At 32.8% G+C, this 24,853-nt stretch overlaps 1 protein-coding gene across 4 annotated transcripts in view; it reads left to right on the top strand.

The window, feature by feature from the left end:
• Nucleotides 1-23: 23 nt before the first annotated feature.
• The window catches only part of LOC136981663 (sodium-independent sulfate anion transporter-like), a 31,257-nt gene continuing 6,427 nt past the window's right edge, over nt 24-24,853 (top strand). For 3 of the 4 annotated variants that reach the window (XR_010881755.1, XM_067278001.1, XM_067278002.1), the window contains exons 1-11: nt 24-93; nt 5,598-5,845; nt 6,754-6,949; nt 13,957-14,042; nt 15,225-15,304; nt 15,379-15,433; nt 15,499-15,589; nt 17,836-18,029; nt 18,517-18,589; nt 20,741-20,785; nt 23,046-23,106. Coding sequence is in view for 3 of the 4 variants with exons in the window: in XM_067278001.1 (XP_067134102.1) it covers nt 33-93; nt 5,598-5,845; nt 6,754-6,949; nt 13,957-14,042; nt 15,225-15,304; nt 15,379-15,433; nt 15,499-15,589; nt 17,836-18,029; nt 18,517-18,589; nt 20,741-20,785; nt 23,046-23,106 (1,190 nt within the window). In the remaining variant the exon portion in view is untranslated. Of the gene's footprint in view, nt 94-2,852; nt 3,213-5,597; nt 5,846-6,753; nt 6,950-13,956; nt 14,043-15,224; nt 15,305-15,378; nt 15,434-15,498; nt 15,590-17,835; nt 18,030-18,516; nt 18,590-20,740; nt 20,786-23,045; nt 23,107-24,853 lie in introns of those variants that run through there. The other variant, XM_067278003.1, reaches the window with a different exon arrangement.

A 24,853-nucleotide genomic window follows, 5' to 3' on the forward strand; every position in this document is an offset into this window, starting at 1 on the left:
GTTGAATTGTTGATAAAGTGTTTGAAGTGAGGATGAAGAAATCAGCGAATGTGAATATAGAAATGAGAGGAGAAAATAAGGGAGAGAATGAGCGTACGTATGTTATTTTAAGTTATTTATTTAATTTTCTACGTTTATTTACATTAAAATTTCAACGTTCAGTCGAGGAGAACGTTACTTAACAATTACACCGCTTATAAGTATTATTTATTAATTTATTTATATAAAGAATAAATACAAATGTAAAAAAAATGACCTTTCCTAAGATTTTCACATTTTTGGACCTTGGGGGGATCTTAAAACGTCGAGAAATGCAAAACATTAGGGTTTTTCTCCCTATATATATATATAAATGTATGGGGAAAAACCCTAATATGGGTGTGTGCACGTGGAGGCACGATTTCGTTCGCTCACTTTAAAGCTAAATAACTCCTGTGCCTTTTGTCGAAAATTTCTGAAATTTTGCAAGGAAGTTCGGGTATTATGGGTATTGATTCTGTTAAATTTTGATGGTTAAAGGTCGAGGTATTGGTGAGATATAGGAGTCACGTGTCATATCTCGAGTGGTGTCGGACCTAACGAAGATTTTTATTGGTTATTAGCATTTATAATTTTGTATAAAACTCGCCTAAACCCTTATCGTTTTATAATAATTTATTAATAAAATATCTGAACAGATGGCGCCACGCGCTTTTTCGATCATTGTTACCGGGAAAGTTACGCAACTCGTTGCTGAAGGTTTTTTTTTTTTATTTTATTTGTAAAAGTGTATTAAATTTTGTTTCTAAAAATAAATAAAGGACTTAATAATAGAATAAGTTCTACTTCTGTCTTCTGAATTGTTAAATTGATTTAAATAATATAATATTTTTATATTAATAATTTAGTTACTGACTTCGCTTTTCTAATGGCCTTACGCAACACAAAGAAATATAAATATGTATTTTTATATATATATATATATATATAATTTTTTGTAAAGTAATTTTAGTATAATATTTATGCTTAATCCTCGTGTTCCCTCTTGAGATCCCCCGATTGTTGCTAATATATTATTATAAATATTTATACACATGTACCCGATTTATATGCAATATATTTTTATGAAATACAGGTATAATGAATTTGATTTCATATATTATTTATTTAAATTCTTTGTTGATTAATCGAGAAATATGCAATTCAGCATTCGAAATTATTATCTTTTCTTTATAATTTATTTTCGTGAATAATTAATTAATATTGTTTTTATTTCTTAATTTTAATGCGGTTCGTCAGTAATGAATAAAACTTTACCCTGTATAATTATATAACGTATTGTAAAATGTTATCGCCCATTCTTTCCTTTGTGAAGTAAATTTATATTGTAAAATTAATGTTTTATAAAATATTATTTTAATTCTTTGTAGAATATAATTTAATTAGTATACTTACGAAATTTGTAACTACTTATGAATTTTATACCGATCTTAAAAGCGGGAATTATAAAGCAACTGGTCATTAATTATGTATACAGTGTTCATGTTGTGTAGTGATATACTTTTGGCGGTTAAATGTTACCTTAGGTAGCCAAGATGGCGGCTCGTATCTGATTCCAGCAAGGAAACAGTGGGGCGCACGTTCTAACCTAACCTAACCTATTCTAATAAATTACCATAATTATTAGCAACCAAACTATTAGAATAGGTTAGGTTAGGTTAGAACGTGCGCCCCACTGTTTCCTTGCTGGAATCAGATACGAGCCGCCATCTTGGCTACCTAAGGTAACATTAACCCTTTTGGCAAACCTCCTTTAATTACACGTACAAAGTACAGTACAATAGTTCACGTATTCTGTGACAGTGAAGAAATGACTAAAAAGTTCTGCAAATATTTTATGATAGTTTAGTTACAATACAAATATGAAGGCTTATAAGAATAAATTCGCTAGCCACCATCATCATAAAGTCCACGTAAACAATGACACGACACGCCTCCCTATCCCAATGTACAGTACAGTACTTTTCGCCATCCCATAAATATAATATAAACGTAATTAATGGATGGCCTCATAGGTCATCCAATCAAATATCGCGTTCCAGAAAACAGTAAGCGCCGCCATTATTTCTCGCTTCGAAAGATTTAAACGTGGATTTAAAGTAATTACAACTCATTTCGATTTAGAAATTCGTCTTAATTTCTTTATAATATGGACAGCCGTTGTATATTTATAATACCCAATGAATGGAAAAGTGTATAACGTATACGCGCTCCATTGTGCCTTCCTTATCAAAACAACGAGAGCAACACGACGACCTGTTGTTCTTAACACCTATTTTCCTATTGTGGGCTTTATTATTGAAAATTTCAATTATAAAACCGTAAATTAAGTATATAATTGGTATTATTATTGAACGGGATGAAGGTACTCCACTGTAAACGTCTTTGAAAAGATGCACGCTCAGAAAAATATATTTATTAGTACAAGATATAACAACATAAAAAAACTTGTAGTAATAATAAACATATAATTTAATGACTTATAATGTAATTAACGTATTGAATTTCGAAAAAAAAAAAAAATTTATTTCGTCGTTTCTGAGAAATTAACGAGAAGCGCCACAGTGTGACCAAATTGTCAATTCGCACGTGAAAGAGAATATTTGATTTAAATATCAAATATTTATAAGTTATAATCAATTTCTGAGCTTTAAAATATATAATTTTTCAGTCTTATTATTTTATTATATAAAAGTAAAGTATTTTTTGTAAATTTATAAAACGTGTTCTTATAGAAATTCTGGTTTTTAATTAGTTAATCTATCAGTGACGTAAATTACGTAATCGATTTCAAAAATTCAAGCTTAAGTTGACCACGTGAAATAGGGAGTAAAAATAATCCATTTCTGATAAGGATTCTTCATGAATTAGCTGTGTTTTATCTGTAAATCTTAGAAGTCATCTGTTAATTATTATGGTAGATACAAATCAAATAAACAAATATTTATTTTGCACTTTGGAATCCCTCAAATATTTAACACCAACTTAACTATGTATGTCAGAGGCCTCTTATTTTCTTCTATTTATCCTGATTAGATAGAAGTCTCCATTATATATAATCTATTTTTTACTTTCATTATCTAACTCAATGATAAATATTACTTTTTAATCATTTGAATTGTATTTTAAGTAAAGTTAACATCCAGGTAACACTATGGATGACAATTATGTTGGTGAGTGCATACCTTTCAATATTTATATTTTTATTTGCATATAATGCCAATTACATGCTACATATTTCCTGATTTATACAGAAAACACATACCTCATTTTATATATTGCTTGGTATTAGAAATGTATGTATAAGTTTCTATCATGGGATGTGTCATATCTCATATCTGCTTTATCATCATGAAATTTACCCATTCATTGTAAACAGTTTAAAAAAAAGTCTAGACGGATGAGCGTTTCAGGTGGCAGCCTACCGCTCTGGGGGACCTGGGTTCGAATCTGGACGGGTCTATAAATCCGAGAATTTTGGGGGGGGTGGTTTGTCCGGATACGTTGGGCCCCGTCCCTTACCGTCCGGCTGCCCCATTGTGGGCCTGGCCAAACCCATATTTTGAAGTATAAGCTGTATTTTTTTTATGATTACAGAGAAATTTCTTAGTGTTTTTACATATGATATGTAAACTATTATATGTAGTTGTTTAGCTCCTTGTTAATTATTTAAAATGTCAGTTTAATTTACCTATTTTGTATTGAAATATAATAGTCTGTTTATAATATAAAACAATATGAATCTACTACGTATAGAATAATCAAGCATATACATCGTTATCACTTGTCAGGTTTTGGGGGACAGTAATTCTGATAATAGTAAAATTAAAATACCTATAAATCTTGTTTATTGAAGAGTTTGTTTTTATGCTATTTAGGTAAAGATAGTAATGGTTTTTTTTTTAAACTGTTATCAGCCATTATCAATCAATTTGGCACATTATTAGGCCAAATGTTGAGACAAGTGGTCTAATAATTAACAATAGTTATCAATTACCATTAGTCTTAACCGGTGCTTTGAACATTTGTTATTTGTGTACAAGAAAATAGTTTAAATTATAATTGAAATAATAATACTAATATAATAGCTGTTTTTGAATATGATACTGCAAAACAACACTGAATTATTGTATTTCCTGAATTTATCTCCAGGATTGGAAAGCAAACACTGGAAAATGTGTGAAGGACTGTATAGTATAATGCAGTTCGGATTGACCAGATTTCTTTTTTTATTCTATCCATTCTGTAAGCAATAGTTCACAGGATGGATAGAATAAAAAAGAGCCCATTTCAGATTTAGCCAAAAAGTGAGAAACAGAACTTGATGTATAAGACAAACCTGGGTTTTTCCAACCTTTCTGAATTTGATCTGGACTCCTAGAGCAAGAGATTGACATCTAAATTACCTGGCAATCCAGCTAAGATGATGATTTTGAACTATAAGATGGTGTTCAAGATTCTGATTCCAACAACAATAATGAAATAGACACAAATGACAGTATAACAATTGAATTGGAAAATGCCAAATTAAATTAACTATGAAAACAGTAATTATAACCTGTAAATTAACATAATTAAGATATATATTTTAATTTTTACCCACAAATCTCCTATTACAAAATAAATCCCAGCCTCAAATACCCAATTTTTCAAACCAACTCTACGGGATTTTGTTTTTAAAATTATTTTTAAAAACATGGTTTAATTGTGGAAATACTGTAATTATTATTAATTATAAATTGCTTTGACATGGCCTTTTAATATTAATCAGTAGAAATTTTTGTTTTATTGACTAACGTTGTTTCCACTATTTGACATTATCAGCAGCGTATCTTGACATATCTTATTCAGATCAGCAAAAAATATAGCACTATTTTTATTACAGTGTTATAAGAGATATTTATAAGCAAAAGAAAAACAAATCATAAGTTAATCGTACAGGTTTTGAGTACAGATAAGATTTCATTAGTTTAGACTTCACATTTAGAAACATCCATTAATTACTTATGCAGTTTTTGAGCCACTCCCTCCCTCTCTCCCTCCCTTGTTATATACAGTGTTGTATTTTTAGCAAATTCTCTTCCTTTTAATTATGGTGTACAATAGTTCATGGACCCCCAATATTGAAGAAGTGAAAAAATATTTATCAGATTTAAGAAAGTTCTTCAATTTATTTACATGTCTAGTAAGAATGTTTATAAGAAAAAAACTCATTTACTATTAATGCCAATAAAAATGTCTAAAAATGTCTCGATTTCTTTCCCATCCCCTTTTTACTTACAAACCCCAGTGGCGTAGCGAGGGAGGTGCAAGGGGGTCTATCATGCACAGGGCTCTACTCGCAGAGGGGTGCCCAAATGGTCTCCAAGACAAACTATATGCGTTTCTGGAGGGGGAAGGGGGTGCCAATAAAGTGTCGTGCCCCAGGCACCAGTTATGTTCACTACGCCACTGACAAACCCCCTTCTCTCTTAAACTATATATGTAATTAACAGGTGGCCCTTATTCTGAATATTATTTTTTAAAATATATTTTAATATTTAAGTTTTTTTCTATAGATTGTAATGAAGAAGTTCCTTTACAAGATGAAAACAGCTATAGTCATCATTTCAGAAAAATGGTTAAATCATTTTGTAGAGATTGCTGCTCTATGAAAACTCTCAAAAAAAGAATACCAATAATTGGTTGGTTACCAAATTATTCTTTAGCATATTTGAAAGGCGATGCGGTAGCCGGTTTGACAGTTGCTTTAACAGTGATTCCTCAAGGATTAGCACTCGCTCAAATTGCTCATCTGCCTCCTCAGGTATATTTTTAATTCCTAAATAACATGAATACACGAATTTGTATATAACTGTATTTATTTTATTAACACATTTTGTAACCTTAGTTCGTATTTATTCAACAGTTTGTGTATTTAAGATATCTTGCATATTTATATAAGGTGGTTAACCGTCTTCCGTTAAACAGTATTATCCTCGTCTTATCAATAACGTTTTTCTTTTGAGTACAGTTTTAGTTGTTCTTAATTTTACTTTATCGTCTCCGAAATATTATCGGCATAGGACGATCCGATATTTTACTTTCTTATTCTAAAATAATAGCTTCATATTTATCACTCACTGGGATAAGAGATTACTATCAATCTGAGTTGGACAGCAAATGAAATATAAGGACTCGATTAGGGTGACAATAATTGGTAATAATTCCAACATTGAGTTTTTAAAATCCTACTTATCGTCTACTTAATGTTTTTATAATTAACAAATATCTACAACAAATTGCATTGGACAAAAGGACGTTGCAATGTCCTCGTTACCTTTCTGTTTTATCTAACTCCTGTGCTTTTAGATGAAAATTTCTGAAATTTTGCAGGGTAGTTTGTGTATTAGAGAGATTGATACTATTAAGTTCTGGAGGTTAAAGGTTGACGGGGTGGGGAGATAAAGGGGGGTCGTGTGTCCTGTCTCGAATAGGGTCGGATTTAACGACGATTTTACTGGTTATTAGCATTTACAATTTTTTATAAAACCCATCCCTACCCTCAAAATTAAGCCTTTTGTCAGAAAGCCTATTTTATATATAAAATATTCTTTTAATATTTATGCATATTTGATGATAAATGATGATGTAGTAGTACTTAAAAAAAATTAATATTTTATCTTTTAAATATATTGCTACAAGCAAAACTAAGCATTTTTTTTATTTTTTTAGTATGGTCTTTATACAGCATTTATGGGATGTTTTATGTATACAATATTTGGAAGCTGTAAAGACTTGACAATTGGACCAACTGCAATTATGTCATTAATGACTGCAGAATATGTTGGTGCTGGAGGAATTCCATATGTTTTGATAATGACTTTTCTTTCTGGTTGTTTGCAGCTTCTTATGGGAATTTTACATCTTGGTATGTATTTATTTATACGTATAGTGAATGTTTGATAGAATAGTTTTGAGTATAAATAATGATAATTTTTGTAGTTTAAATTTTAGATTAATGCATTGATATTTTAGCACTTTAACAGATGGCAAGTATTTTTGTTATTTTACATTACAAAGCATTACAACACTTTGAATCTGACTAAAATTTTCTCACCTGAAATCACTCGCAGCAGAGATGAAAGGTATTGCAATCTTCATGTGACTTTCTCTTTAAAGTATTCTCAGCTGTAACTGAGATAAAATACCATTAACTATAGAACTATCTCACAGCTACAGTTATCTCTTCTGCTCTATTAAAACAACTATGAAGCACTATTCTTAAGACGTAAATAAAAATCTTTATATAAAAACTGAAGTAATAATATATCATCATTTAGCTAATTCCTGCTGGATGAGGAAGAATTCACCCATCGGGGTCCTCATTCTCGTACTGCAAGACTTAAAGTTTACAATTAACGTCCGATTTCATCACTTTATTTTGGTCTCGGGGACACCTTTAACCACCACACTTGCTACAATAACCTTTATCTCCAATAACAATTAGTCACATGAGGTAGATTCCCAGGACAAATCTATAAAAGCCCATTTCTTCCCCCTCTTCAGGGGAGTCACTCATCAACCACCAGCCCAACGACATCCAGGAACTTTCGGGGGAATCTACCAAAAGGCCGTATCTCCGAGCACCATTTCACTAAGAGCGATGTGTGTGTCTCAGTCATGATTTTTATAACTTTGTGCGAATAATTAAGCAGGGACGAAATCAAATGTCCATGGAATCATCAAAGAGGTATGATAACAGTTAATGTACACGCTCTTTCGGCACCCCTACATGTATTAGAAAGCTAGAGAACAAAGTCGATAGATTCTCGATGTTAGATATTGTAATCGTCTGTTTGTTATTTAATAAATTTTTGTTTCATTGTTAAATGGTGGCATTTACTCGTTTATCACCTGAGCCTTACCGACGACCCCCTCTCCTCCTCCACTTGACCTGACAAAAAGAATTCTGATCCCATGGGATCACAGAACGTAAACCCTCCATCCTCTGACAAGTGGGCAGGTTTCACCAACCTGTTGCTGACAAAAAGAGGTACGACTTTGTCTTGCTTCCAGGCGACTACCCACATCATTTCTTCCTTCTCTGAAATCATTGTTTTGACCAGTATCACTTCTTTACTTGCATTACTGTGTTTGATTGGCAGTACCACTTCAAAGAAGCAATGGTGGCATTTAGTGATGCAAGAACCTGTTTCTTCACCATATTCCTGCTTCAACAAGTAATTGCTGACAAATTGTTTTCAGTTTTATCTGAAATGTAATGTGTTATCAATGCACTGAATTGTAAGGGAAACAAAAGAAATTAATTTTAGGGAATTTTTTTTATTATTTGAAATGATAAAATTATAAATGTTTGTAGTATTCATCTTTGACTAAAATATGACAACGAGCTTTTCTTTATTCAGTTACAAAAATATTAATGTCAATCATATAATTATAATTGCCTAACAAGGAAAATGTAACAAGTTCTTGTATAAATTCCTTGTTTCAGGGAGTGTTGTTCATACAAAAAAATTATAAATACACGGCAAACTTATGGCATGCATTTCCTAAATATGAATGCCTAATAATATAACTGAAGAATTTGCTTGGCATGTACAGTACAGCTTCAGTTATTTTTACTATATGATGATCATAAAAATAATCAATACAGTAGAGAGTCGTTTATTCGAATCAATTGGAGAATGGGGTTGTTCAGATAAGTGATTTTTCGGAAAACTGATTATGTACAAAAAAATATATTAACCTGTCCGACGTTGAAATTTTTCTCAGTTACGTGTCACTTCGTGTTGAATTTTCGTCGATTTTTAAGCTTAACGAAAATTTTTATAATAATAATCGAGGCTATTGTAACGTTAAAAATTATTTCTTTATTTTGTACAAACAAAATAAATATATTGAAAAATATAAAAACATAAAAATTATAGTTTAGAAGTAAATTTAGTATCAAAAAAGTTCAATTCAGCACGACACAGTCCGACTGGAAAGCGTTCGGATAACTGATGATTTGGATAACTGGGGTTTGGATAAACAACTCTCTACTGTAACTGGAATATTCAATATACTAGCATGTAGGCCCAGTGTTGCTCGGGCAAAAGTAACGATAGTGAAGATTAAGATTATTATGTTATAGTCAACCTTACTTGTTTCCACAGAATGCAAGAATTGGGTCCCTCTGTTTCCGGACTAAGTAGAGAATTTTTAGATGGGTCTAAAAATATGTTTGATTTCCCGCAAAAACGAAAAAAAACTGCATCTGCGTCTTGCACGTCGCTTTCTCTTAACACTTCGATTGTTACTTAACACTTCCATTGTTGATGGAAGTCTTAAGAATTAATCCAGTCCCTTTTCCTCGTGGGGAGGAATTTCGAAAAATCCCTTCTTAGTGTGCATCCTCGTGACGTACCCTAACTGTGTACCAAATTTCAACTTTCAACTCCTAACCGTTTGGGCTCTGCACTGATTATTATTATGTTGGGTTAAGTGAGATATACTCAGTTGACACCGGTGGCTGTGTACTATGCCGGACCAAAGTCAAGGAATAGTAACCAAAACAGAAATTAAAGAAGTGTATCAGTGTGTGTGTCTGTATTCAGGAATTTTCTCACAATATGACATGTTACTATGTACTGTACACTGCATTACTACAAACAAACTACTTCAAACAACCTTTACTATGCAGTAAAATTAATTCTTTAATCTAACGTTTTCAGTTAGCTTTACTAACCCTCTTCAGATTGCCAAAAAAATCGTTATTTCGAAAATTACGTTCGAAAAACTCTTTACAATTTAGAATGTTTTTAAACTTTCCGGCTGCGCAATCTCAGATCATTCTTTCACAGATGCATACCGGCCGCTCTCCAAGCTGAAGGGATTCGATATGATTCTTTAAAATTAATGCTTTGTTCTTTTTCATTATACTTGTTAATACACCATGCCTCCGTATATTTAAGTTGCCTTATATTTGCCACTTTCTGTACAATTTTCGCATTGTCCCAGTTGATAGACACCTCGTCCGGATCCGCTATCGCATAGTTGGCTAACGCCGTAACTGGTTGCCTGCATCTTACATTTCTTTTATGCTCCTCTAACCTTACTGCCAGCGATCTCTTCGTGGCCCCTATATAATACAGTTCCGTACTCCTCCTTTTATCCTGCACTGGTATTCTGTAAACTCCTGGAATTTTCATTCTGTCTATGGGCGCTGTGTCGTTCCGTAGCAACTGAAATATAGTAGGGTTCCTCCTGTATGCTACTTTTTTATTCTTCTCTATTTCTATTCTTCTATATATGTTGCTTAATTGAGCTCTATACTCCATTATGGTAAATTCTCCCTTTTCTTTACTCTCGTTATTACCTTTCTCTATTTCCTGCACCAACCGTTTTATTTTGCTACTCTTTACTCCTACATTTTCTGCTATTTTCTTGATGTATTCTACCTCCCTTCTTGTGTCTTGCATCCTGCTACAATGCGTGTACGCTCTTCTAAGCAGTGCTCTGAAGGCTGCCAACTTGTAGTTCGTCGGGTCATGGGAAGCCCATGGTATCATCTCTGGAATGTACGATGGTTTACGATACACTTTAGTAGTTATTTTTCCTTCTTCCTCCACTTTTACATCTATGTCCAGGAAATGTATTTTTCTATGGCTCTGCTGTTCTATTTCTAGTTCTAGCCCGAAGATATTGTTATTCATATCTCGACTGAATTTTTCCACGTCTGGCTTCTCGTTCCATATAATACATACATCATCTACATATCTTGCATACAGCACTATTTTTCCTTTATATTTATGCAATTTGCTACTTTCCAGAGATCTTACTACTAATTTGCATAATAACCCTGACACGGGGCTACCCATTGGCACGTCCCTATGTTGCTTGTATGTAGTATCTTCAAACTCGAAGAACGACGAAAAAGTGGCTAAGTGCGCCAATTCTAGTACTTGCCTTCTTACTTTTGCTGCACTTTCTACTTTTTCTAACAAAAAATCTCTCAAGTGCCCAAAACACGGCTCCAACTTTACATGGGTACATTGCCTTAAAATCGAATACTGTCATGTAGCTTTTTTCGTTTAATTTCAATTGCTTTAACTTCTGTATTACCTCTACTGATCAAATGATGATATGTAGATGATGTATGTATTATATGGAATGAGAAGCCAGACGTGGAAAAATTCAGTCGAGATATGAATAACAATATCTTCGGGCTAGAACTAGAAATAGAACAGCAGAGCCATAGAAAAATACATTTCCTGGACATAGATGTAGAAGTGGAGGAAGAAGGAAAAATAACTACTAAAGTGTATCGTAAACCATCGTACATTCCAGAGATGATACCATGGGCTTCCCATGACCCGACGAACTACAAGTTGGCAGCCTTCAGAGCACTGCTTAGAAGAGCGTACACGCATTGTAGCAGGATGCAAGACACAAGAAGGGAGGTAGAATACATCAAGAAAATAGCAGAAAATGTAGGAGTAAAGAGTAGCAAAATAAAACGGTTGGTGCAGGAAATAGAGAAAGGTAATAACGAGAGTAAAGAAAAGGGAGAATTTACCATAATGGAGTATAGAGCTCAATTAAGCAACATATATAGAAGAATAGGAATAGAGAAGAATAAAAAAGTAGCATACAGGAGGAACCCTACTATATTTCAGTTGCTACGGAACGACAAAGCGCCCATGGACAGAATGAAAATTCCAGGGGTTTACAGAATACCAGTGCAGGATAAAAGGAGGAGTACGGAGCTGTATTATATAGGGGCCACGAAGAGATCGCTGACAGTAAGGTTAGAGGAGCATAAAAGAAATGTAAGATGCAGGCAACCAGTTACGGCGTTAGCCAACTATGCGATAGCGGATCTGGACGAGGTGTCTATCAACTGGGACAATGCGAAAATTGTACAGAAAGTGGCAAATATAAGGCAACTTAAATATACGGAGGCATGTTTCATTAACAAGTATAATGAAAAAGAACAAAGCATTAATTTTAAAGAATCATATCGAATCCCTTCAGCTTGGAGAGCGGCCGGTATGCAGCTGTGAAAGAATGATCTGAGATTGCGCAGTCGGAAAGTTTAAAAACATTCTAAATTGTAAAGAGTTTTTCGAACGTAATTTTCGAAATAACGATTTTTTTGGCAATCCTGAAGAGGGTTAGTAAAGCTAACCGAAAACGTTAGATTAAAGAATTAATTTTACTGCAGAGTAAAGGTTTTTTGAAGTAGTTTGTAATATGACATGTATTCAATATAGTGGCCTTCTGTAGTGTGATGTATGTGTTTCTATTCAATTGTAATGTGCCCAGGCTTTTGTGTAGTGTGTGTGGTATGACAACTGTAGAGGAGAGAACAACAGGTACAATAAGCACCCTATCCATCCTCCACAGATGCCTTATTTCTTGGGCGAGTTCTGTGTACTTTCTAATTTTTTCAGTTCATGCGTTTTGTATATTGTGAGTGTTTGGAATGGATATGTCTATAATGTATGTGATTTTATTGTGTTTGTCAATGAGTGTGATGTCTGGTCTGTTGTGGTAAATTGTTTTATCTGTGATTATGGCTCTGTTGTAGTACATTTTGTGCGTGTTGTTTTCCAATACTGTCTGTGGAATGTATTTGTAGTATGGTTCGTGGATGTCTACTAATTTGTGTTTCTGTGCAAGCTCTTGGTGTATTATATTTGCTACTTAATCATCATCATCATCATCATCATCATCATCATCATCATCATCATCATCAACTCGTCTCGATTATATATATAGATACAGTAGACCCTCCCCTATAACACGGATGCATATAACATGGATTCATATAACACGGCGAAAAAATTGCAATTGTGTTCGTATAACACGCTAAAGGAGACTCATATAACACTGTAAAACGTCATCGCCGACTTGTGTCACGACTGGATTGGTCTAATCTGGACCAATAGCGGATATTGTACAAACAGTTGAGTTTAAACGAGCACTGGACATACTAAAAAACATTTATTATTCAACAGCTGTAAAAATTATATTTTCATTAATGTCTCCAAAGTTAAGTTATTTTTATGCGAAAAATTCGCCGATCAGGAAACATGCACCCGCCGTTCGACGAGCCACTCCACGACGAAAACAAGCTTAAACAATGGCGTCGTCGAACGGTGCACACTCGGTAAGTAATCCTACAATTTTTTGTTTCTAGTATAGTTTATATGGATTATTCCCAAAAAATTATACTTGATTTGGAAATGTTTAGTCAAATTAGTTCAGAATCGGTTAATTTTATGGAAGAAAACCTTTCAAACAGCCGTAGACCCTAAACTGGACACGTGCTGGGCTGTGATTGGCTCATGTATTTAAGTGACTTGTACAACACAGATTCATATAACACGGAATGTATCTACTGTGTTACAGGGGGGGTCTACTGTAATTAATACAGTTTTTTGTAATCATAAGAGTTTGATATGAATTTTCAAAATCATTTCAACAAAGTCACTTTGGTTGCCGTAATTGTATGTAGATAACTCATGACAATGTGTACCTCTCAGAAAAATACTGGAATGAAAGTCAAATCTTAATATAATCTGCCCCTTTACTTACCCTATGCTTCAGGATATTTATCAGTATGCAGTTTAGAAGTTACCATGTTAAGTATTAAAATATTGTTTTGTATAATTGTATGCACTATCCTATGATGGTGACACATTCTTAAAGTGCTCTTAGTTTAAAAAATTTGACATTAATTTATCAATTTAGTTAATTTATCAGGCCTATTTAATTACACGTGTGATTTTAATTTGAATTTTTGTCCATGATTTACCACTTCATCCATCCAACATTGGATAAGTTATTTATTGTCTTTGCTAATTTTTTTTCTTTCAATAAAATTAAATTTTTTAAACGTTATCTGTTAACTTTATTTCTCTTTATTAGGATTTCTTGTGAACTTTATATCTGCATCTGTTATAAGTGGATTCACGTCTGCAGCTGCTATTACAATAGCTTCCACTCAGTTAGCTGTAAGTATCAACGAGAGTTTTAAATATTTTTTAGAATTAATAATCAGTTTTTTTACATCTTTTCTTGACTCTTCCCTCACACCATATTATTCGCTGCCTCCTCTTCAGACATATCTTCACAAAAATATACATGAAATCAGCCTACAATATTTTTACATTTCGGATGTGTTTGTTGGATACGAACTGTTTTTCGGTTAATGATTGTGTTATTACGATGACATATCATACAGTTCGGTTGGCACTCGGCGACGTGACGGCCACCAACCAAATGCTTTCGATATGTCATCGGTAAAATCGTTACAAAAAGTTTTAATTTGCATAAATTTGATCTTTTGTTATTCTGGATAGCATTTTGAATGAAAGTTATTTGTCTCCGTTCATATTTATCCTTATAAGCGTGAAATTAAGCCATAAAAGTAAAATAGCTCTGTAAGAAACTCCCCCCATGAATTTTGACCTATTAACCTGGAAACTTTGCTAGCATCTCACTGATAATGAGAGGATTAGGTTTAAAATTTGAGATTTCAAGACTTTGTAATTTTTTTTTCTAGTTGTGTTCCAATTATTGGATGAAGAAAAGAACAAAATACAGTGTTTTTGGCAATTTTTGCACTTTTCGATTGCTTATATTTCAGCAACCCCATATAGAAAATCCTGAAATTTTGTACATTGCCTAAGAAAACAAGTCCTTTTTTGAAATGAGATATTCAGATTTACTACAGGTGTTTGAGGGCAGACAACTCAATTCCTGTATATACTTCAGTCAGTGACTTTTTCACTTGGTGCAGAGTCACTGCCGTGACTTTTTCCCCCCTGTATCTTTCTAACTCTTCTATTGTTTTGTCCTGTAAGTGTCAATAGGTTGATGAAGATAACAATAGAAAATGGCAAAAAGAAAATTATCTTTAAGAATAACTCAGGAAAATTTATAAAAACCAGTATTGATGTTTCAATAATGGTATTACTCATCAATTTTCAAAACTGGTATTTACCAATATATTAATAATTATTAAAAATATATATAAATTTTAATTCATATTATATACAAATGAATCTAGTGAACAGCTGAATTATTTAAGGTTATAACTTAATTTTATGACTGTTAAAAGCAATTGTCGACCATTAAAAGCCCCTAAATATTGCATTTAGTTCATTTGAATAACAATAAAATTCATATTGTAGGGTCTTCTAGGAGTAAAAGTGAAATCTCAAGAATTTTTTACCTCAATTTACGAAATCTTTTCAAAGATACATACAGCGAAGTAAGTGCAATATATCCTCACGTAATACGTCATAAATTTAAGATTATATAAATTTAAGTATTGAAATTTTTCAGTTATTGGGATACTATTATGGGAATTTCGTGCGTAATAATTCTGTTATTGCTTAGGGTAAGCTTATTCTTTATAAATTATAATTTTAATTATGTTCCTAATTTCCAATATAATTTTAATAGTATTTTAGAGAATTAAAATTTAGAGAAAATTCGACAATTACTCCGAAATTGAAAAAAGTTCTATCTACAGTTTGGTGGATGATTACGACAGGTAATTATTGCAATATTAACCGATTTTATTTAGAAATGATTTGTTCCTACGTGAAAATTCAATTGAGAAATATTATTAAGAATTTCTCACCAAATGTCAATTTCTCTGTACATACGTTCACTCATTCTCTCATACACACGAATTGTAATATAATCTTATTTCTCTATTAAAAGTAATCCTGTTTTACCTTTCTTAAATCATTTTAGGCTTCTATAATATATTAATTAATATAGCTTCCTTGTATTGTTAGTGCTTTTAATAAAAAAAGTAAAAAGAATTGTGAGATTTGATTTTTTTTAAATGCTTTTATTTAACTTTCTTTGTATAATACAGTAGAGAGTCGTTTATCCGTACACCAGTTATCCGAAACGTCGGTTATCCGAATGCTTTCCAGTCGGACTGTGTTGTGCCGAATTGAACTTTTTTGATACTAGATTTACTTCTAAAGTATAATTTTTGTTTTTATATTTTTCAATATATTTATTTTGTTTGTACAAAATGAAGAAATGATTTTTAACGATACAATAGCCTCGATTATTATTATAAAAATTTTCGTTAGGCTTAAAATCGATGAAAATTCAACACGAAGCGACACGCAACGGAGAAAAATTTCAACGTCGGACAGGTTAATATACTTTTTCGTACATAATCGGTTATCCGAACAACCCCAGTCCCCAATTGATACGGATAAACGACTTTACTGTATTCTCAAATCTTTTAACTCAAATTTCGTTCACTTCTAATTAAGATAGAAGGCGTTATTGTGTAAGGGTGCGTTCTTTAATAGCGGTCATTCCGTATCGCCGCTACTACGGGAGTGCGCTGCTGTTTGTAGGCATTTAGGAACGACAGTGAAAGAAAGAAAGATGGCGGCGCCCACACTATCGATAGTATGGTGATGGAGGAATCTATAATTCTAAAACATGAGCTTTTAAAGTCAAAAGAAGGGTTCCAATTGTAAAATTTAACCATAAAATAGATTATTTGTTGAAAGAGCATTCAAAATAGCCACGAAAAAAATTAGAATGCCAGCTATCATTTGAAAAAAATTTGAAAAGACACTTACATCATCGCGTGCACTAACTTGTGCTTTCGCGACTTCTAAATTTTCATTCATAAAACCACATAATGGACCTGGAAACGAAACTATCTGAGCCATCTGGAGGACGCCATTTTGCTTTCCATCGTAGCAGTAGTTTATGATGGAAAGCACGTTGGCCGTTTGACCGCGCGCACTCCCACCAGAATTTAGTAACGCGTTTCGAATTTAGGAACGCGTTAGGAATTTTTAAACGGATGTCGCTCATGTGGAGTTACGCAGAGGAATAAAAGAATGCACTCTAAGTCTTAAATGTTTTAGGGAGTGGTCCAGACCGACTCGCTCATTTCACTCCCAATCCAATTACTATCACCATTCCACTGGATAAACTCAACATGATTAAATTCTACATTTGTTTCTGTGTGTATAAATGCAATGGGTTGGTGTATATGGAAACTCATCATCTGTCACCCCAAACCTGAAAAAAATGGCCATAAAAGTGCTTAATTTTTTAAAATATATATAAATTACTAAAGTAAACGGGAGAACAAAACGTTAAAGCATTAACTATTTTTGTGCTTTTTACAATATTTTAAATAGAATTTTATTTTTTAAATTTGTTACTCTAGTGGACGTAGAATCAATTTGGTTGAACAACCCCAGAAATATTTTGAGGGTAGTCTCGCTGAAATATTGGGCACTATTCCTCATCAGCCAACTCTTGTGGGCCCATGTGGCTGAACTCATGATGACCATGGAAAAAGTTGTTCCCACAGGGTAGAAAGAGTAAAAAAACACGAAGTAACATTTATATTTTAATTAGCTCGGATTATATAAGTAATTTAATATTTCTATCTAAATTTTTTGTTTAATTAAAATAATATATAGTTCGTCTCAAGAAACAAAATGTCTTTAGCCAAGTCAACATCTCAATGCATCTACAGGCGAGCTTCGTCAACAAATTACATTCACTCTAATTCTGCCCATAGTAGTTTTCGATTGGTACATTGCATATATGTTTAAAATCTCCAAAAACATTTCCGATTGGGTGAATCTTTACGTTATTTACTGTCGTAAATTTTTCGGGGAATATATTTTCGTACGGTTTGCGAGATGCTCTATTTGCAAACAACAGTTTAATTGCAATAAGATTAAAATTATTATGCAGCATAATAATTATTCTAATAAATATATTTTTTTATTGCAGGAAAAAATGCTTTGATTGTTCTTATCTGCGGCGGTTTAGCATCCATCCTTTTAATTTATAACATATCTCCATTTACGCTTACTCAGGTTATCAAAGCTGGTTTGCCACCGTTTGAACCACCGCCGTTTTCTGTCGATGTCTACGATAATTCGACTAATAAAACTGAGCACAAAGATTTTATTAGAATAGTTCAGGTTTGTCATTTGTGTTGGGTTTTCGTTTTATCGCAAAATTATTCACTGAATAATTTTTTTAGAAACTCTACTCTTTCGGTAGAGTTATCGGTTAACTTTTGATAGTAGCGATGTTGAGGCCGAAGTTTTAAATGCGAAAACGTGTACGTCGGATGTTCGGCGCCGCTTTCCCGTAAGCCTAGAAGTTTGACAATGGCGTTTGGAAAGTCGGTGGAATCACGCTCGACATTCCAAACACCATTGTCAAACTTCTAGGCTTACGGGAAAGTGGCGCCGAACGTCCGACATACACGTTTACACATTTAAAACTTCGGCCTCGACCTCGCTATTAACTCCTTCTAAATTTAAGTTAACAAATGTATATTTAACATATATTCAAAAATTTTACAAATATAAACTGACAAGATTTTATTTTTTTGTTAAAAAAGTCTTTTTATATTTCTTTAATTTAAATGTTTGATTTTTGTTCATTTTAAAAAACTTTCAGGATTTGAGAATTGGTGTAATTATGATTCCCGTGATTAGCATCTTGGAAGCAATTGCTATTGCGAAGGCTTTTGGTAAATTTTAGTTTTATTATAGAAAATGCGCGTACAGAGTATCTTATATCTCAACTATGTTTTAACTGAAACAAGTCATTTATGTGAGACTGCTTACTTAACAATGTCATCTGTTAATGAATAGATGGAGTGTTTTTGAAATACTATAAACTGGAAGTAATGACAAAAACAAAATAACCAAACAACCAAATATTATTGTTTGGTTTTTTGCTTTTTGTCATTACAGTAGACCCCCCTATAACGTGGGTTCGTATAACATGGATTCGCATAACACGGCGAAAAAATTGCGATCATGTTTGTATAACATGCTAAAAGAGACTTGTATAACACCGTAAAACATCATCGCCGACTCGTGTCGCGACAGGATTGGTCGAATCTGGACCAATAGTGGATATTGTACAAACCGTTGAGTTTAAACGAGCAGCGGACCTACTAAAAAAAATTTATTATTTAACGGCCACAAAAATTATATTTATATTAATGATGTCTCCAAAGTTCAGCGAATTTTTCTGCAAAAAATAACTTATCAGGAAACACGCACCCACCGTTCGATGAGCCACTCCGCCATGAAAGCAAGCTTAAGCAATGGCGTCATCAAACGGTGCACAGTCGGTAAGTAATCCTACAATTTTTTGTTTATAGCATAGTTTATATGGATTATTCCCAAAAAATTATACGTGTTTTGGAAATGTTGAGTCAAATTAGTCTAGAATTGGAAGAAAACCTTTCAAACAGCCATAGCCCCTAAACTGCACACGTGCTGGGCTGTGATTGGCTCGTGTATTTATGTGACTCGTACAACACGGATTCATATAACATGGAACGTATCTACCATGTTACAGGGGGGTCTACTGTACTTGGTTATAAGGAAATACAACTAATTTTGTACAAAATTTCATATGAGAGTTCAAAGCTTTGCTATCCAGTGAATACTAACGAGTGAATTGTGGGAGTGTCTTTTGTTAATAATCACGTTAAAAGTATACATACTCTTAGTGAATATTACAAATTTAATATAAAGTGTTAATCAGAGTTAATAGCAATCAAATGTCATACTATTTTATATTAGTTTAACACAAATATGCAAATTTTTAAAAGTGAAAGGATTGTGGAGGAAGATGACGATATTACATTTTCAAAGTAGAATAAGGAATAAACTCAAATAAATGTTATATGGAAGATTAGATTTCGGCATTTGACCATCGTCTCCGACCTACGTGACGTCAGACCGTGGTTAACTCCATTTTTTTTTAGGCGGACGTGCTTCTATCCGGTCACTTACCTCACCGCCCGCTCCGACCACTGTTTCCACGGTCAATGTAATTGTAACTCTTGTATATAGTTCTGTAAAATAAATTCTTGACAATGACCATCAGACTCCGTCGTCTGTCCTGGAATCATTCATTCGACACGACGCCGACATTATATGTAGATGTAATTGAATTGATCGACATAACCAATTTTCTTCTCAAGAGGTACGCCTTAGTGGCCTCCTTACTGGTGAGCCACACGTAACCTCCAGTGGGTTTTGAAATGGTTAGTGTCACTGGGATCACCTAGTCCGGATTACTATATCGTGGAGGCTCATCAGTGAGGAAGACACTAAGGTGTATCTCTTGAGAAGGAAATTGATTCCGAGCCTTTAAATCAAAACTTGTATTTGATTTAAAGGCTCAGAATCTTTGCTTAGCTTGTCTGACGTTGTCTGTTTTTTAGTTTGCAATTCCACAATTTTGAGATTTATATCGTCAATATTTGAGGACACAAGCACAAAAGTAAAAGCTCAGAATAATGTTGCAAAAGAAATGGAAGCTTGAACCCTTTAGAGTACCTTGAAACTCTAACAAAAAATAACTTTTCCTAATAGATGACACTGCACTGAATAAGACCACATAAATTTTTGGCTGGTAATAAATTGGTAAATAATAAATAAAAGTAATAAATTCAATAAAAAGTATACATCCAATGAAACAAATAACAAGAAATGGACAGTGTGTAAGTATACAAAATAAGACACAAAACAAGAGAGAAGACCTAAGCTAGGCACTGCAATATAAAATATCTTTTACAAAATTTCTTGAAATGCATTTGTTTTATAATATATATTATTAAATTGCTTCAGAAATACATTGATATTTGTTTCCTCTTTAGCTAAAGGGAAAAAACTTGATGCATCACAAGAAATGATAGCTTTGGGTAAGTGATTCATATTTTAAAAGTTATTTATTTATTCAACAAGAGATAGTTTAATATTTGTATTAAAATAGGAAATTTTATATAAAATATAGGATTAAAATTAATTCATTAATTTTTATAAACAATACAAGTAACCACGAAACTTTTCATAAGTCAAAATGGCGTAAAGCAAAGAAACAATTACCATTAATGAAAATTTTTTTAGCATTTTACAGACCCAGAATATAATAAATAGCACTAATACACAGTAAAAGCAGAAATATAATATGCAGTCTGTATAAGGTAGATATAATGTAGGTGTATGTACAGTATAGTGTAGTTTTATTTACCATCAGAATTAGGAAGACCACAAGTGCATTGGAAAGTCTGAGAAGTAGTGGTGGTAGTGTTAGGCTGATTTGTGGGAGATGCAGAGCACCGAGTTGTAGGAAAGAAAGGAAGTGGATCATCTATGAATCCATCAGGACTAACGTCTATGCTTTGTCTGCTTGCTTCTCTATCAAAAGTTGAAGTTTGTCATCTGCTATGGCTGATGTAGTATTGAAATATGACAGTATGCTTGACTGCTTAGCTTCATGTATTTTTTCTATCATATGGTTTTTTTTTAAACATCCTGCAAACTTGCCCTAAACCTACACACATTCAAAATTAAAGCCGTACTTTTCTGCAATCATTGTACACTGCCAATTTTAGTGATAATCTCACACAATTGCTTCACATTCAGTTCAATTCCTGGTTGACTAACTTTAGGTTGTTCGCTACTACTGTTGGTTACAATTCATATTCGTTCCTCTTGCAATTGAATTGGCTCTTTCTGTCGGTTCTTAATCACGGAATTCCAAAATCTCTTCAACGTCATCTTTATCAACTTCCACCCTCCTCCAAGCCTCCTTAGCCGAAACCAATATTGCTGTGTTTATTATTGTTGGTTCAAAGTTTTTAAAATCATTTACTGCTTTAAAGTGAACAATTTTAAAAACTCCATGAATTTAATTTCATTATAGTTCCATTTCTCATTGAGACTGTTAGTTTATTGAATCTCAAGGTTGTAATTGCCAACTTTATATTATCTTTCCAGACCTTTTGCAAAGATACTTTGAGTTTCTTCTCTGTCAGTAGCACTTACTCTACATTTATATGTAGAGACCAAGGACTAGATGATGAGGAAAATGAAATAAACTATTTTATATCAACATGTCTTCATTTTTATTGGAAACCACTGCATATAATCCACAAAACTTAGAGAAAACAGATACTAATGTAAGTCTTTTGTAAAAGCAAAGTTGCATAAAGCCAACTTTCATAAAGCAGGAGATACTTGTATATGAGTTAGTAGTATTGTGACGTATACACTGCTCAGGTATTGTAATCATGTATATAACATGTATACAATATCTGAGTTTAATCTTCTTCCACAGTGTTAGCAGCTACATCCATAATGATTACTGGAATGAATGTAAGTTTGTGCATTTTAATTTGGGTCCCCCTAATATTGGCACTAGTTATGCTATTATGTATTAGTCTAGAAATATATTCAAATTTTGTATTCTAAAAGTTATAATATGGAAAATAGTCGTATTACACATTTTACGTAGACTTTTCATTGCAAAACTTTTAATAAATTAGATACAAGTAATAATATAGTTTATACATAAACAAACCTCGCAAAACCCAACAAATTTGTAAAGCCAAACAACCAACAGATTATGTCTGGATACTTTTTTGTGATTTTAATTAATTAATTAATTAATTTTCTTACCGTGCGGAAGCATTGCTCTGCATGGAATTGCAGATTCAAGTCCTGCTCTGAGTCAATTCTGATAGTGTAAATACTTATTAAACTGTATTAAGCAGGCTCCATGCATTCTGTATTTGCTGATTACCATATAATTGCCTATTTGTCTACTTTGATTTGGCATAATATAGTGACAAGGAGTAGGAAATGGCAAATTCCAAATATTAGTCAAGAGTAAATAATCCACACTGCTCGGCATTGGCCAAATGTTTGCTCGGCACTTGGCAAATATGGTAAGCTTTAATCCTGTGGTCTTATTGACCATCCGGTCTAAATGCATTTGTAAAGGACTAAAAGTTTCGACAATTTATGGCATCTTCCAGAAACCATCATTAATTGTTCCTATTATAGTGTGTTATCAACATATTTTGTTTAAAATTTTACAATTAGATCTATTAAAATGCATTTTATATTAATACACTAATCTAAAAATCATTTGAGTTTTTAATTATTTATTTATTTTAGGAATTGGTAACATAATGGGTTCATTTGTTTCTTCATTTCCTGCTACTGGAAGTTTTTCAAGGTAAAGAAACATAATACTTTATTGCATTATTTATTACATAAGAACAATAAATTTCATTATTCACATTGCTTTTTATTCTTTGCGAGACAATTTACAAATAGACATACAATGAAGGAAAATTCAAATACGGGGGAAAGAATTGCGTGTAACAAATACACTGATACGTAAGTATATAGAATGATCCACACTGTTACAAGAGAGAATGTAGGTTTGCATCCTCCTCCTAATATGTTTTAGTTGCGCCACATGAAATCTTTCATGCGGGTTGTATTCGTATGAAAACACGCAAGATTTATCAATTGCCATATTGTGCAAATAAGTATGATGTTATTGAAATTATATTTTAAATATTAGTTGGATTTGCAATTCTGATATCTCTTGGTGACATTAAGAGGTATCATAGAGTAAGAATACCGAGAGTAAGAGTGTTTCATAGTAATTGCATTTTAAAACAAAGTTAAAATGTACAGTGGTACCTTGTACTTTGAAAGATTTTGAGTTTGAATGCTAAATTCTTAAAACATTTGCATCTGAGTTCAAACAAGGGCTATAAATTGTCAATGTGTGTACAGTGGGAAAATGCACTTGCAGCATAAATACAATTTGTGTAGCTCTCACTCTCACATTATACTCGTATGTTTTCAGTTTTTTTTTACGCTTTATGTTTGATGTGTTTGATTACGTACACTGTACCGTGTGTTATTTATTGATTTAATTTCTTCTTACAGTTTTTCTTTGTCGACAACTTTTGAGCACCTCATGCTTTCTATGCTTTAGTTCAAAATTTTCCAAACAAAACTTTATAATCCACATTTGACATGTTTAAAGTTTTGGAGCATATTCATCATACACGTTACAGTTTTTTTTACTGTTTGTATGTAAGGCATTATACCCTCTCTGACACTCATAAAGCATATGTCTGATATACCTTTTATCCCAGGACATTACAACTTGATTTTATTCAAACAAAATGTGAAGAAAAATGTTTAAAATAAGGTTCTAAACAAATAATACAATCTCACATTAGCAATAATGTGTTAAATTTCTGAAATGTTATAAATTACACATCTATGTTAAGTAAGGACAGCTTTGTGACAGCCATCCTTACTTAGCATGCAAAAACTGCCTGTTCAATTCGCTGTTACCTTTATTTATTTACTATGGTATCTGAGAAGTGTGTGGAGGCAACAGTCTAAGAGGAAGATTATAATATCGACAATTGAGGCGAAAAAAGGAACTTATTGCAAAGCACGAAAGCTGTACACTTGTGGCAGATCTGGCGACCATTTTAAGATGATGAAGTTGACAATGTGTGACCAGTTAATGCAATTTTCATTTTATTATACAATATTTATGTGTTTTATTTATTATTTATTTGGGTATTTAATTGCGCTATTTTTACCTTAAATTATGTGCGTTTGCTGTTCTACCAAAACGGAATAGTCATTTAAAAAAAACTTAAACAATACTTAACAAAACAATAATTAAGGTCTGGTAATAGATTAATTCACTCCATTATTTCTAATGTGAAAAACTGATTTGGACTTTGAATGGCTTCCTGGAATAAATTAAATTCAAAGTACAAGGCGGCACTGTATATTCGTTAGATGGTCAGAGTGAAAGCTAACTTTTGTTTCCTCAAGCTTGACTAAGCAGAGTTTGATGTTCATATGCAGGTTCATTGCAGATACACCACTACAATTTATACAGAATGCCCAGCATTTAGCACATTACAGCATGTAATGTG

This window comes from Centruroides vittatus, unplaced genomic scaffold, assembly GCF_030686945.1.
Source record: "Centruroides vittatus isolate TY-2023 unplaced genomic scaffold, ASM3068694v2 contig_786, whole genome shotgun sequence".
NCBI lineage: Eukaryota > Metazoa > Arthropoda > Arachnida > Scorpiones > Buthidae > Centruroides > Centruroides vittatus.